At 39.4% G+C, this 16,546-nt stretch overlaps 1 protein-coding gene across 3 annotated transcripts in view; it reads right to left on the bottom strand.

Moving 5' to 3' along the window:
* The window catches only part of KMT2A (lysine methyltransferase 2A), a 101,096-nt gene that overhangs the window by 63,638 nt on the left and 20,912 nt on the right, over positions 1-16,546 (bottom strand). For all 3 annotated transcript variants that reach the window (XM_063435906.1, XM_063435907.1, XM_063435908.1), the window contains exon 2: positions 6,463-6,532. In XM_063435906.1, the coding sequence (XP_063291976.1) occupies positions 6,463-6,532 (70 nt within the window). The remainder of the gene's footprint in view (positions 1-6,462; positions 6,533-16,546) is intronic.

Genomic DNA, 16,546 nt, shown 5'->3' with positions numbered 1-16,546 from the left:
CAAATAAAGAGACATTTGCGGCCTGCGGTGCATTTCTTACAGTCCTGATGCATGGAGAAAAGGCCTCTGCTAATGTCTACCTAGTTTATACTAAGTGACCCATAGGTTGAGGAGGTGGTGGAGGAGGAGGATGAGGTAGCCAACACTGTTTTTATAATATATATATTTATTAATTGGGGTAGCCCCATAAATATTGGGACATATTAAAAAAAAGACAACTCTGTTCCGCAGAGTAGCTGTTGACAGTTGCGCAGGAACTTTGTTGACTCTTGAGAACCCCGGGCAAATCGCACATCCCGTGGCGGCGACTTTGCATGCGGATGTCATCCATATCAACTTTCGATGCCCGTTTCTGCGCCTACCATGGTGACCACGGGTAACGGGGAATCAGGGTTCCATTCCGTACAGGGACCCTGAGAAACTGCTACCATATGCAAGGAAGGCAGCAGGGCGCGCAAATGACCCACTCCTGACGTGGGAAGGTAGTGACGACATAATACAGGACTCTTTAGAGGCCCTGTAATTGTAATGAGTCCACTTGAAATCCTTTAACTCTGATCAATTGGAGGGAAGTCTGGTGCAGAGCCACTGACCCGTGCGTGCTGCAGCTGAAACTCCACTATCGCCTGCTGCTGCTCGCACAGTCTCATGAGGCGGTGAGTGGGAAGGCCGAAGTTACGCTGCAGCGCAGACAGGCGAGCAGCAGCAGGGTGACAACGCCAAAAGCGTGCACAGCAGTTACAGTGAATGTCACAGTCTGTTCCAAGTTGAGGATCAGTCTGGTGATGGCTTCTGGTATCCAGTGCTCTTTTTACTGAAGCTGCATCCGGGTCCTGGTATGTGGCCGCACAAACGCTGGTGCTCAACACCAGGGGGCGTGCGGTTACCCTGCACCAGACCCTGCTAATCCATTCCACACTGTGACTCCTAACTTCAACATCAGGCATACTGGGTCCCGGTCACCGAACCGGTCACCTGACTGTGAAACTACGAGTGGATCGTTAAATTTGGTACAAACCCGAACTTTGCAGTTCGAGTTTGCTCAACTCTATTATTGATCCTTTGATCGCTAAATGTATTCCTTAGATAACTGGTAATTCTCGATCTAATACATGCCGACTAGCGCTAGGGGACGGCCGCTCCACTTTTGCACCCTGCTCCCTCTTATGCTGTGCTGGTGCCTCTGTGCGACCAGTGCCTCTTCCTCCAAACTGCACACGTCACTCACATGACCTTGATTCCATTTGGGGTCTAGGACCTCATCATCCTCCACATCATCTTCCACCCACTCCTCAACCCTGCCCTCCTTGCCGGTATGCACACTGCAGAAAGCCACAGCAGTTGGCACCTGTGTTTTTCCAGCATGTAAAGTCTGCAAAGGACATATGGAAATTGTTTTAGAATCTCCTCCAGGCAACAGTTTTCCCTATAAACTGACCTCAGTTTGACTTGTGAGGGTATTGCCCCAGAATTACAATATTGTTGAAGTACCTCTTAGCTATTGATCACTGGTTTAAATATAGCAGCTTGTTATCTGGTAGTTTCTAGTGTAGAAAATATCAATCTGTTTTCTATCACTTAGATCTGTGTAACAATATTACAAGTGACCGATGTAGCAAATTTGAATAAAAGTTACGCTTCGATTTGACTCTCAGATATGAAGTGAACGACCCAAATAGATTATTTAGATCCCCCCCAAAAAATTGACTTTTTAAAACTCCAATGTAAGCAGCAGATTAGCAGAAAAACAATTATAATCTTTACCACTGCGCAGTAAGCGCACTATTTGACGCTTCTATTTGACTCTCAGATATGAAGGGCACCACAGGCCCCAAAATGTACTATTTAGCAGATTAGCAGCAAAACAATTAGAATGTTTACAAGTGCGCAGTAAGCACACTATTAGACGCTTCAATTTGACTCTCAGATATGAAGAACAGGCCCCAAAATGTACTATTTAGCAGATTAGCACCCAGGAAATAAAAAATTTTTCCACTGCGCTGTAAGCGCACTATTAGACGCTTCAATTTGACTCTCAGATATGAAGTGCACCCCATTAAAATACTATTTAGCAGTTTAGGACCCCAAAAATGTTTACGTTTTAAAACTGCAATGTGACTGCAGTATTTGACGATTCTATTTGACTCTCAGATATGAAGTGCACCCCAGCCCACTAATGTACTAGTTTGCAGAATTCTTTCCTAAGCTGTCCCTATTGGCGGTAGCATTCTCTCCCTACACTAATAAGACCGCATGTGCGTGAGGCGCTACGCGACTCCAGCTTATATATAGCGGCTGGGTCACATGCTGCACTGGTAGGCATAGCTGTGATGGCTTCTAAGGGCAAACGAGTCAAACGCTTGTTGATTGGCTACCCTGCAGCCTTTGAAAACACGCCATTAAATCGCCGAACACACAGCGATATGTCCGTGTTCTGGTCCGGGGTCCAAAAAACCTAATTTTCGGTACGAACCCAAACTTTTCAGTTCGGGTTCGCTCAACTCTATTTAAAACCCCAATGTTTGAATCAAAAGTTTGCAGAAGTGGTAGGTCTGATAAACAATGTAACAGTAATTCAGTAACAGTTGTAATGGTAACAGTTACAAACCAGTGAATATATATATATATATATATATATATATATATATATATATAAATTGTATCAAGTGATGAAAGTTATGATGATATCAGTCCTTAATATGTTTGAGAAACCATAAACAAGCAGAACAGTCCTAATGAGTCTTTTGAACTGCATGCTCCCGTTTATGTACGGCTGAAATCCCTTCTATTGAAGCAGCAGGGAAAACTAGCCAATGGGAGCAAAATATTACTCTAGCAACACACTAATAGTATTATTAATAGTATGGTACATATAAAGGATATTGCAATCCAATGTGTGAAAAAATGTCAGTCACTATGACAATATCGATGTAGAAATGTGTAATAAACTTTTCTACATATAAATCCAGTTAGTAACCAGCAACGCTATCCGTCCAACACCAGCCGTTGGCCTTTATAATATAACGTGCAGAAGCCTATTGTTCATCAAAAAAGATTTTATTCTATAAAAATATGTAATTGTGTGTGTGTGTGTATATATATATATATATATATATATATATATATATATATATATATATATATATATATATATATATATATATATATATATATATATATATATATACATATATATATTAAAATCAAAGTCAATCACAGACGGCACAAAAGTGTGGGAAGCCGGCTTTCTTTGTCACTTTTCTCCTTTTCTTTCTCTGGTTCCCTTCTGATTTTATATCTCTTCTATTATTAGGCCAGTATTTTTTTAGAATTAAGAATTGCACAATTATTTTGTACTTCAATTTTTTATTATTTCTTATTATATATTTTATTATTCTTATTTTTTTTTAACTAGGATATTTCCATATGATTATGAAGTAGTGATGGTACCATGTATCATATTTGTATTTGTACAAGTCAAAACATAATTATGTTCCTGCTAAGAAATGACATTTTTGGTGCTTTTTATATAGTCTGTTTATACTTTATTTTGTTTTATCAGTTTATTTTCCCCGTCCATCCATATTATAGAAAGACTATACGAATATATAATATGAAGATGTATGCTTTGAATTTTCTGATCCATCTTGACATATGTAAAGTAAGCTTCTGCTTATCTATGATTTATACAGGAGTATGTACCAAGATTAGTAATTGATGATTGTAAAAGGTCTTCTCACTATGTTTAAGTGTTTTAAGTATATTGTTCAATTTTAAATATTGGGGCACTTTCAAGAAAGCCTTTCTTTATTTTTATTTCTAATTCTATTTTTTATTTCTACTTGTTCTTATTTTTCATTTTTAGATGTAATAATTTGACTACTAAATGTTTTTAAGTGATTTACATTTTACCTGTAAACATGTATTGAGGTATAAGAATTAAGTAATCAAATGGTTAATATGAACTGAATGCCTAAAGTGTATAAATATCCAGCTTTAGATGATAGATGCACTCATCTGAAGTGACAGATCATCACGAAATGCGTAAGGCTGCATCTTAAGTTTATTACACATTTCTACATCGATATTGTCATAGTGACTGACATTTTTTCACACATTGGATTGCAATATCATTTATATGTACCATACTATTAATAATAATATCAGTGTGTTACTAGAGTAATATTTTGCTCCCATTGGCTAGTTTTCCCAGCTGCTTCAATAGAAGGGATTTCAGGCGTACATAAACGGGAGCATGCAGTTCAAAAGACTCATTAGGACTGTTCTGCTTGTTTATGGTTTCTTAAACATATTAAGGACTGATATCATCATAACTTTCATCACTTGATACAATTTATATATATATATATATATATATATATATATATATTCACTGGTTTGTAACTGTTACCGAATTACTGTTACATTGTTTATCAGACCTACCACTTCTGCAAACTTTTGATTCAAACATTGGGGTTTTAAATAAACCCATTTATAAATTGTAAGTGTTAGTAACTATCTCCTGGTTGCAGCAATTTGATTTCTTCTCTTTGATATTCCTATTCTATATTTTATCTTTTTTTCAGCCAAAGGTGTGGGTTGATCTACTGGGATTTGAGAAGTTACACACTTATCTTGAGACCATTATCTAAACCTTCCTATCTATCCGAAAGGAAGTAATTCCTTTTTGGTGACTCTTTATTTTACTCTTTCTGTAAAGGTTGTATGTCATGGCAAAGCGACGTAATTCAGTCTACATCGACCATTATAGTGTTCTATAATAATGCAACTGGTCTAATATAGTGCAACTAAGACTATATATGGAAAATATGTCACATCTAGAGAGAATACTACTCAGCTAGAATGGATCTTGCTCAACTCACGTTTCCAGAACAAGGCAAGAATACCCAGTAATCACCATTTACAAAAAAATCACCATGGATGGACCATACAGCACGTTTAAAAAAAGAACTCCCTTTCATTTTTCACTTTTTTTTATGTTAGAATTATTTTTTTTCACATCAATCTACACGCAATACCCCAAAACAACAAAGCAAAATCCAGATGTTTTTAAAACTTTCCAAAATCAATTGAAGAAAAAAAAAAAAAAAAAAGGAACATCACATTGCCAGTATTCGGACCCTTTGCTATGACATTTGAAATATAGCTCCAATATATCCTATTTTTCTAGATCATCTTTTAGAGGTTTCCCCACTTGTACCCGTGTGGCACATTCAGTTGTTTGGACATAATATGGCAAAGCAGACACGTACGTCTATATATGGTCTCAAATCTGGAAATGCATATGTGTCAAGGCACAGACCTGGGGGAAGGATACACAATAAATCCCAGCTGCATTGAAGGTTAGGCACAGTGGCCTTTAAAACAATTTACATGGAAGAAGTTTGGAACAATCATGACTATTCCTAGAGCTGGGGAACCAGCCAAAGTCAGCAATCAAAGGAGTGGTACCAGATGTTCTCCAGACGCAATGGTCACTCTGGGTGATTTCCAACATCACTGCAACACTCCACCAATCTGGCCTTTATGGCAGACTGGACAGATGGAAGGATCTTCTCACTGCAAGACATATGAAATCTTGCTAATGGTTCCAGACACTCGACAACCAAGTCCCGTTGCCTGCTTTCAAGATGGCCGCCGTTTTCTCCAGCACGTGTTGCTTGATTATACGAACTGCGGCCACATAGAGAGTGGTTTATTTGAAGTTAATGAGCCAGGGGGGTGGGTCTGTGTTCGGTAGATCCATCTACTGAACGCAAGGAAAGTAACTGGGTGAATAAAATACATAGTTTTTGTCACACCAACGGCAGTCCCTATCCATCCTGACAGAGTTTGAAAAGATCTGCAGAGATGAATTGCATACACTACACAAATCCAGGTGTGCAAAGCTTATTCCATCATACCCAAAAAGACTTGAGGCGGTAATTACTGCAAAGGTGCAACTAAGTAAGGAGTTCAAGGTCTGAACACTTATGTCAAGGCGATATCAGTTTTTTTTCTGTGGTGTCACAAATCTGTTTTTTGCTTTGTCTCAATGGAGTATTGAGTGAACATTGAAGGGAAAAAATGAGAAGTCTGAATAGTTTTAAAATCCACTATATATCAGAAGGTCTTTCAAATACACAAATACACAGCCAATGATAGCATATATATGCGTAGAAGCTCAGTGACTACTGTACATTATACCCTGAAGACGAGTATTGCAGCAGAGTGTCTAATGAGAACAATGCATAGCTTTAAGAAAGAGTGACAGTTGATTCAGGAAAAGACAAAACAGAAGGGCTTAGTATCCCGTTTAATAGACACCAGCTGCTTTGCCATTTGCTTCAGTTTCTTATATTCCAAAATATTTAGGATAAAAACAAAATGCATTTTAGATAGAAACATGGAAATTCATTTTTGACATATGCACAAGAGAAGAAAGACTGAATCTTTTATAACCTGTGGGTGACTTTGAAGGACTGCGAGTCTTCACTTCTTCATCCGATCCAAATCCTAGAAACAGGTCCTCCTAGCAAAAAACAAAACAAAACAAAAAAAAACAGTTAAAATTATAGTTAGTTATAACAAATCAATTCCTTGTCCTTTGCCTAATGTTTATACATATTCAAATTAGTTAAACAAACACACACACACACACACACATAATGTTACTATGGGTTACCAGACCGAAAAAGAAATGTTATGAGGATAAAAGAATATGTGTCTGTACAGCAATATGACCCATCTAGGTGTTATGGAAATATCAGGAGCTATGAAACAAATAAACAAACAAACAAAAACACACACACTATACAGAATATATGTTTTCCATAAACATAACACCTGATGTATGGTAAGGTGACTTAACTGATTTCCATTCTGATAAGAGCACATTGAACACAAAGCAGAGGCAACTAGGCCCATACTACAGTGTAACATCTTTTGGAGAGAATTTGTAAAAAATATTAATCCCATTCCCGTTTAACTATTTATATGTGCAACTAGTAAGTATTACCAGCAAAATGCAGTCTAGCACTTGACAGGTTAGTACTTTGATTGTCATGGAGCCATGTTGCAATGCAGTGGGTCTCACATATAGGATCACAGAATTATTGGCTGAAATGTTTGTTTGCCACCAACATCCTTCTCTTGGGGCTTTCCCTTTCTAGCGTTACATCAATTTCAATACCAAAGGAAATTTTGCACCACATTTATGTTCACTAGATAAGATTCAGAAGGTTCAGCTCTTTTTAAATCCAATGTCATGTTCCTCTCTCTCCAATAGCACGATATTTAGCATACCACAATACAAAAATAAAGTGGCTCGATCCTCCTTTTCCTACAGAGCACCACAATTATGGAATAACCTCAGGGACACAGTCAAATCTTCATTCAATCTAAAATCTTTTAAGAGATCTATGGCGATATACCTCAGCACAGAATGCACCGGTCATGGTTGAATAAGTTTATTATCTGTTATTTATTGTATTTTTGTAATATTGCATCCTATCGTAAAAATGCAACGTTTTCTGGACCCAGGACATACTTGAAAACAAGAGAAATATCAATGTACCCATCCTGGTAAAATATTTTATAAATAAATACATTTGTCTCTTGGAGTATCATTATCAAAGTAGCTTTTTTAAGCTATGGATGTCCTATTACACAACAGTTGCTTTGAAAAATGCCAAAAGGACAAGTCAAGGGATTCTTCTAACCATCAATTTTTCACAAAGTCAATGTTTCAATTTATAAGAAAAAAAAAAAAAAAAAGCTCAACACATTCAGGGGCAGTAAAACTGATACCCACTAGAGAGGTTTGATCATTAAAGACTTCAGAAAATCAAAAGGTCTACGCCAGGGGTAGGCAGCCTATGACACGTGTGCCATGCACGGCACTCGAGGTATCTTTGCATATCACTCAAGGCTGCAAGAGCCAAACAGGCCTCTCTGTTTTTGGGGTACTTTGGGAGTTTTGTAAAATGTGTTTTTTCTGCCTGGAGATAATTGCGTTAATACAGTATCTGACTTAATTACCTCCCAGGCAGAGAGGAGGGATTGAATATTTGTTTTAGGAGTGTCACGCATTTAATCACTGTTCTTACTGGTCTGTGTCTTTGTGTTGGAGTCCCCAACACGGTCCATTTGGGCGTACCCCTTGCATGGGGATTGTCATAAAAGGCCAGTGTGGTACCATTAAAATTCAGTCTTACTTCACCCTCAACATAGAGCCTCGACTCGTGTTTTCAGGGACCTGCTATACAAGCTATAACCACGAGCTCTTGTAAGAGCTTCACAGCTATACTCTCTTGGAGGAGAGGATCACTTACCGGAAGCTGGATCCTGGTCTTAGGTCCAGGGTGGGTGGAGATCGGCGAGACCCCAACCAAGCTGCGGCGGTTCGTGGGGTCTAAAGTGCTTATGGTGTCTGCTGGAGTGCTTGGAGTCCTCAGTGAGCACTAGGAGCATCGATTGACGGAGGCACAATACACAATACCACAACGACTTGCGAAGCATTTGATTAGCAGTGTGGCAATTGTTATGCAGCCATCCTATCTCTCCAATGCCTTTCTATGTAAAGCACTGGATTGGACAAATGCCATAATTACACATTACTTTATTGGAGAAGGGGACACTGTAGCAAGGAGACTGCACTGTTATTAGATTACAGCTATTTTATTTATTTTACCTTTTTTTTGTTAAACGGGAAACCAGCCATCTAAACAGCATTGAGAACACAGCAATGCTAAATATAACTAATTAACATTAGTGTTCCTTAAAAAAAAATAATGACATTTATTCTACTTGACAGAAAAAGAAGCACTTGCTGAGATAGGAAACGTCCGTTGTTGGCCCGTTTTACAATTGGGAACCCATGAGTCTATGACAGGCTGCAGAATGCCATCTTTAGTTAAGGAGAACTTAAATTCTCTTGCTACAGATTCATACAACCAAAAAGGTTAAATGTTAAAAAGTTCAATGTTCTCAGACAGGTTTCTATTAAAATAATTTTTTTAAAAATTTAATATTATAGGAACCTCACAATAAAGTAATATCTCTGCGCCCACTTTAGGTTAAAAATGTGATGATAAAAAAAGAAAAAAGGTGGTGGTAAGGCCTCTCAGGTCAGTATGAATCACCCATTTAACATTATACCCTGCGTTCAAACCAGTTGAGTCAGATGAGCAAAGGAAATGACAAATGTTGCCTTTGCCAATTTACCTCAAAAACAATGCAGTCCATTTTAGCACAGTGATACCTTTAGACAAATTTGTTTTAAAATCGTCTAGAAATGAAACTGTTGCAGTAAGTAAGCCATATTTTACATTGTATTTTGTTAGATTAACCCCTTAAGGACACAAACTTTATTCCAGAAGTTTGGTCCTTAAGGGGTTAAGCACATAACTCGTAGCATCTCCAGCCCTAGTGTCAAAGGAATAATACATTTTTTTTTTTTTTTTTTTTAAAAAGCACCTTGTACTTTTCCGTTGCCGCCTCTTTCAGTAAGATTCATATAAACATTTCACTTTCACTTTCACCAAACTAATAGCACAAAACCTAAAATATATAGTGATGATTAATTGTTGTAGGGCTAGGCTGAACTGAGATGGGGCTAAATATTTTAACGCTCACTCATTACGGACACCTCTAAAAATATAAAGCTCCATTTGCCTGCTCTGAGTAATGAGATGAGTAATTTGCTTTTGAGGTTTCAGGTATGTATTTACATGAAGAAAAAACGTGGACCCATAAGAAGCATGATGGATAGGTTGAGCCAAATACTGTTAGGCGAGTCACTGACAAAGCAACAGTGGATATCCACAAGCATATACAGTTTACTCCTTAGAGGAACATTCTAAGCACCAAATCCACATCATCTTTAATGTAGATGTTATGGTGCATTGATAAAGGACAATATAAAACATTGCCATTTCTAAAAAAACAAAACAATATTTATACATTTGGTGGAAAACACATCTCTAATGGTTGTCAGCCAGCCATTAAAGGGTTACCAGTCTCCATTCACTGGCTAAGAGTGGCATACTGCAAAATAAAGAAATTATACATTTATAGTACTGACAGACATCCCAGAATGCTTATTTTGGGCTTGCTGACAATGCTCTTTGCATTGCCAGAAGTAAAGTTACACCACTCTTGCAGCCAAGGGATTAAAGAAAATACATACTCCAGGCATCACCACCACTTCAAATTACTTGGAGTAACCAAAAAAAAGGCAATTCCTCCTTAAAGGGATACTATAATACTGCTTTGTATTCCTGGCACTATAGCTCCCTCTTTCTACCCCCCCTTCCCGACATGAATAAAGGGTTGAAAATCCTTTATTTACTAACCTTATTCAGATGTCCCTTGGCACTGGGTCGCTGCTCCACCTCCTCCAGCATTCCAAGACGAGCTAGAGCCAATGCAAATCAATGCTTTTCTATGAGGGGAAAATCTGACACTGGATGTCCTCATGCAAAGCGTGAGGACGACCAGCGTCAGTTACCTAAGGTCCATTAGGATTCAGAAAGTGCCTCCAGTGGCAGTCTATGAGACGGCCACTGAAGGCAGACTTAGTTCTGCAATGTAAACATTGCTGTTTCAGTGGCACTGCAATGTTTAACATTGCAGCACTAAGTGCAATAGGTACAATGTACCCAGACAAATTCAATGAGCTGAAGTGGTCTGGGTGCCTAGAGTGTCCCTTTAAGACTTAAAGGGACACTAGTCACTAAAACACCTTTAGCTTAATGAAGCAATTTTGGTGTATAGAACATGCCCCTGCAGCCTCACTGTTTAATAATCTGCCATTTAGGAGTTAACTTTGTGTATGAACCCTAGTCAAATATCTGCATGTGACTTTCACAGCCTTCATAAACACTTACTGTACAGAGTCATCTAAAGTTTATCCTTTCTTTATTTCAAGTTCTGTTTAATTTAGATTTTCTTATCCCCCGCTATGTTAATCGCTTGCTAGACCCTGCAAAAGCCTCCTGTATGTGATTAAAGTTTAATTTACAGAGCGAGAGATAAAATTATTTAAAGGGACACTATAGTCACCTAAATTACTTTAGCTAAATAAAGCAGTTTTAGTGTATAGATCATTTCCCTACAATTTCACTGCTCAATTCACTGTCATTTATGAGTTAAATAGATGTGTTTCTGTTTATGCAGAGCCTGCATAAAAATAAAAAAATAAAAAACTGGTTTCACTTTCAAACAGATGAAATTTACCTTAAATAATTGTTTCTCAATCTCTAAATTGAACTTTAATCACATACAGGAGGCTCTTGCAGGGTCTAGCAAGCTATTAACATAGCAGCGGATAAGAAAATCTTAATTAAACAGAACTTGCAATAAAGAAAGCCTAAATAGGGCTCTCTTTACAGGAAGTGTTTATGGAAGGCTGTGCAAGTCACATGCAGGGAGGTGTGACTAGGGTTTATAAACAAAGGGATTTAACTCCTAAATGGCAGAGGATTGAGCAGTGAGGCTGCAGGGGCATGCTCTATACACCAAAATTGCTTCATTAAGCTAAAGTTGCTCAGGTGACTATAGTGTCCCTTTAATGTAAATTACATCTGACAAAGTGAAGCCAGTTTTATTAATGCAGGCTGTGCCAATCGTGGCCAGGGGAGGTGTGGCAAGGGCTGCATAAACCGAAACAAAGCGATTTAAATCCTAAATGGCAGTGAAACCTGAGAACAATGATCTATACACCAAAAACTGTGTCATTAAGCTAAAGATGTTTAGCATTAAGCTAAAGATGTTTAGGTGACTATAGTGTTCCTATAGTTTTCCAAAGGTGTTCACACAAAATGGTGATGCCAAAACACGGCTAACATTTCTAATAGATTCTCACTGGATTAAACATTTGTCTATGAGATGCACTCAACTGTAATAGTGAGAAGCTTTGGATTGGAGAGAGATCTCAATGACTGATGATCTCACCATGGGTGCACTGCACTGCAGAGAGGAGAGTGTCAACACTAGATTACAGGTACATGTGTTTATGGTGGTGGTTTCCCCCCACCTCTTTAAAACTGGGGCCATGGAAATTTTAACCATTTAAAATATTTTAACATACGTTTAATTAATTCTCAGACCCTACTCAGAGATTAGATCTGAGCTTTTTCCAAAGATCATATAACAGCAGGATGGAGGAACACGTTGTTTTGTTTATCTATTCATAAAGTGATAATTTTCTTCTCATGCACATTAATTGGGAGCGACACATAATTAACCACTGCCTGGGTATCTATTCACATGGCTGTTCGAAGGAAAAGAAGTACAAAATAACTTATAGGCACAATGGTCATTTGGGAGCCATGGAAAGTCTGACCAAACCCTGGTTTGCCACTGTAGGTCATTAGCATGTCAAGCTATAATAAACATCACCTGCCACACAGGGAAATTTTTATCAGGCAAGACATTAACTAGATGCAGAGCTGCCAACGTGTTTATAGAAAATCACTGGCAAACCTCATTTTCATACAAGACAGTAAGGTATAATAGTTGCAAACTCCAAGCATGTTCGTAAAATACCACTGCGGCATTAGACATTAATGAGGTCCAAAACTTCGTAATTCTTACGGTTAAAAAAAAATAAATGCAAATAAAATGTTATGGAATGTATTCACTATAAGGGATAAACCAAACAGCAACAGAGCAGCCTGTATTGAAAGTCAGTGCCTCAGGTTACATAAACCTACAGTACAGCCAAGTGTTACGTAATAATTTCTAAGAAGTCCCAACTCTATCTGTATATACTGCCTGGAACTCTTGTCTTATGAGTTTTAATCTTACAAACTGGTACGTTTCCATGTACACCTTAATTACATCACTTCGAGCAAATAAAAAAGTGATACTCCAGGTCTTTGGTCAATTAAGACTTTTTGGTCTTACCGCCTTTAGAGTATTACATATGCTAAGTTCAGATATTTCGATGTGCACTACATGGATCTCAAACGGAAAAGTTCTATATTTTATAGTGAGGTAACCTAGAAGTAAAATGGAGAATAATGGTTGTTTTTTTTTTTTTTTTTTTTTTTTTTTTTTTCCCAAACACCATAAGCATGATTTTGAAGGTGCAAAATATTTTTATTGTTGCACAATTTACGCTGCCAATGTTACAGCAGAGGGACACTTCCATTGGCCAGGGCCGGACTGGGGATACAAAGCAGCCCTGGAAAAAAAAAATCTATGCCAGCCCCATAAGTCGTTGCGCCATATATTGCCGTATGTAATATGTAAGGCAATATCTTGCCACCCCAGATGGTTGAGTAATATATATATATATATATATATATATATATAAATATATATAAATAAATATATATATATATTGCTTTTTCTAATATATAATATTGGTCCTTTTAATTTAATTATACATTAAGCATACTCACATGCAGTGTTTACATTGCTTCCTAGTGACACCTCTAGTGACAGTCACTCAGACAGTCACTAGAGGTGCTTCCTGTGTCAGTGCTGCACAGCGTGATTGCACAGTGTGCAGCACCTACTATCAGGGCCTTTGCAGCCACTCCAATGGCAGAGCATTGGATTGGCTCAGATCATCATGCTTGATGATCTCAGCCATATAGAGGCAGGGCCAGTCGAGGGGAGACCAGCACGGCGTGAGGAGAAAAATAAAAGGTGAGTAAAAACACTTTTTAAATACACACAGATACACCATGACACAGACACACACACAATGACACAGACACAGACACACACACAATGACACAGACACACACACACAATGACAGACACACACACCATGACACAGACACACACCATGACACAGACACACACCATGACACAGACACAGACACACAATGACACACACACACACCATGACACACACACACACCATGACACACACACACACCATGACACACACACACACCATGACACACACACACACCATGACACACACACACCATGACACACACACACACACCATGACACAGACACAGACACACACACCATGACACAGACACAGACACACACACCATCACACACAGACACAGACACACACACACACACACAGACACAGACACACACACACACACACAGACACACACACACACACACAGACACAGACACACCCACACACCATGACACACACACACACACACACCATGACACACAGACACACACCATGACACACAGACACACACACACACACCATGACACACACACACACACCATGACACACAGGCACAGACACACCATGACACAGACACACACCATGACACAGACACACACACACCATGACACAGACACACACCATGACACAGACACACACCATGACACAGACACACACCATGACACAGACACACACCATGACACAGACACACACCATGACACAGACACACACACACCATGACACAGACATACACTTACACTGACACTGACAGAATTTACCTGTGGGTGACCGGCTGGGAGGGCTAGTGGCCGCAGGGGGAGGTCTTCTGGCGGCTGCTGGCTGGGGAGGTCTGCTGGCGGCCACAGGGGGAGCAGGCTGTTCTGTCTCTGCTCCCCCGCCCTCGCGCGCTAGAAAGAGACCGGGGCCGGAATATGACATCATATTCCGGCCCCGGTCTCATTAAGCTGCGGGCGGGGGAGCAGAGACAGAACAGCCTGCTCCCCCTGCACCGCCAGCAGACCTCCCCCAGCCAGCAGTCCCAGCTGTCTGCCCGGCCCCAGGTGCCGACGGCCCACCGGGAAATTTCCCGGTATCCCGGTGGGCCAGTCCGGCCCTGCCACTGGCCACTCTTCAGATGGCTACAAGTAGTGTTTTCTGGGGTAGTGCTGAACTCGCAGTGACTCCACTTTGCGCATGGAGACACTGAACTTTCCTCGTAGAGATGCACTGATTCAATGTATCTCTAGGAGGAGATGCTGATTGACCAGGGTGGTGTTTGTCTTCGCCCCATGTCCACCTCCTTGGCTGAGATCATCAGAATTGACAATCTCAGCAAATCCAATGCTTTCCTGTGGGAAAGCATTGTGATTGGTTGATATCATCACTTCTGATATCAGCCAAGGAGGCAGATCAGGGGAAAAAACAGCAGCAACAGATTGTTTTAAAGGCAAGATTTTACTTTTTTTAGGAGGGCATAGGGGATAGTGTTTTTAACATTATGGGGTCAGGAATACATGTTTGTTTTCCTGACCCTATAGTGTTCCTTTAAGTTCTATAGTCAGACAGACCTAAATGTAAAATTCTGGCCTTAGCACAAAATAGTGAAGCATAACATAGGTTGCATGTTCTGGTATACTTGTTATCACCAAGAAGTGGGACACTGATCAAGGTTAAAAGCAAGATGGATGAAGAGAGAAATACAGGGCCACTCGGGTAAAATGGGTTTCGAACCAAAAACCTGGAGACTGGAGCAGAATTTCACCTTCCAGCAGGATAATTACCCTAAACACACAGCAAAGCTACAAAGGAATAGCATCAAAGGACCTAGTTGTCTTAAAATGGCACAACCAAGTCCAGACCATCATTACGAGGAAAGACATACAAATTGCTGTTCACCAACAGTTCCCCATCTCCCATGACAAGTACAAGCAATTTTAAAAAGAATGTTTAGCAATTGTAGGACCCAGATGTGCAAAGCGGTTTGAGACTCAGGAGGGTTTAAGACTTATCTTTAAAAAAATTAAAAAATAAAAAATAAAAATTACATTTAAAAAAAAAAATAAAAAATTCTTGTACACCCAACTTTTGTGTCGCAATATATAAATATTTTTCATGTTCAAGGTGTTTGATAAATGTAAACTAAATGGGTGGGAATGGACAAAACAGAAAAAAAAAAGGAAAAAAAAAGAAAACTTTGTACTATATGTAACCCCACTGATGTGTAGCGAATTGACTGAAATCGGGGGGGGGGGGGGGAAAGGCTTATGGTCATAATGTAACACGAACATTTAAAGGGACACTATAGTCACCTGAACAACTTCAGCTTAATTAGGTAGTTCAGATGAGTGCTACAGCTCCCTGCAGCCTTTTTCTTGTAAGCACTGTATTTGTGTGAAAATACAGTGTTTACATTGGAAGCTTGGAAGCATTGGAAGCTTGGAACACCTCTAGTTGCAGTCAGACGGCCACCAGAGGGACTTCCGAGTTCAGAAGCCCTAAAAAGGCTTCATTCACATCTGACATATTCACGCATGGGTGAATACTTCAGACGTGCTATCAGCTGTCAGCACTGCGTGGGAGTGGCTTGAGCTGACAGGTCTGACAGGCTGAAGACCGAAGAGGAGGAGGGGAGGATTCAAACTGTAAGTAAACTTATTTAGTGAGTGTGGGTGGGTGACTGAGGGTGAGTGGGTGAGGATGGATATGGATGATGTGGTGGATGGATATGGATGATGGAGTGGATGGATATGAATGATGAGTGGATGGAGAGAGAGAGTGTGTCTTTAATTTTTTACTACTTGTGTGTTTGCATAGAAACACTATATATAGAGAAATCTCTATAGTGTTTCTATGCAAACACAGTTTGGCTGAGGAGGGGGGCGGGTATAGAAA

This window comes from Pelobates fuscus, chromosome 11 (genome assembly GCF_036172605.1).
Source record: "Pelobates fuscus isolate aPelFus1 chromosome 11, aPelFus1.pri, whole genome shotgun sequence".
Classification (NCBI taxonomy): Eukaryota; Metazoa; Chordata; class Amphibia; order Anura; family Pelobatidae; genus Pelobates; species Pelobates fuscus.
This window is presented reverse-complemented; position numbering and strand designations above follow the sequence as displayed.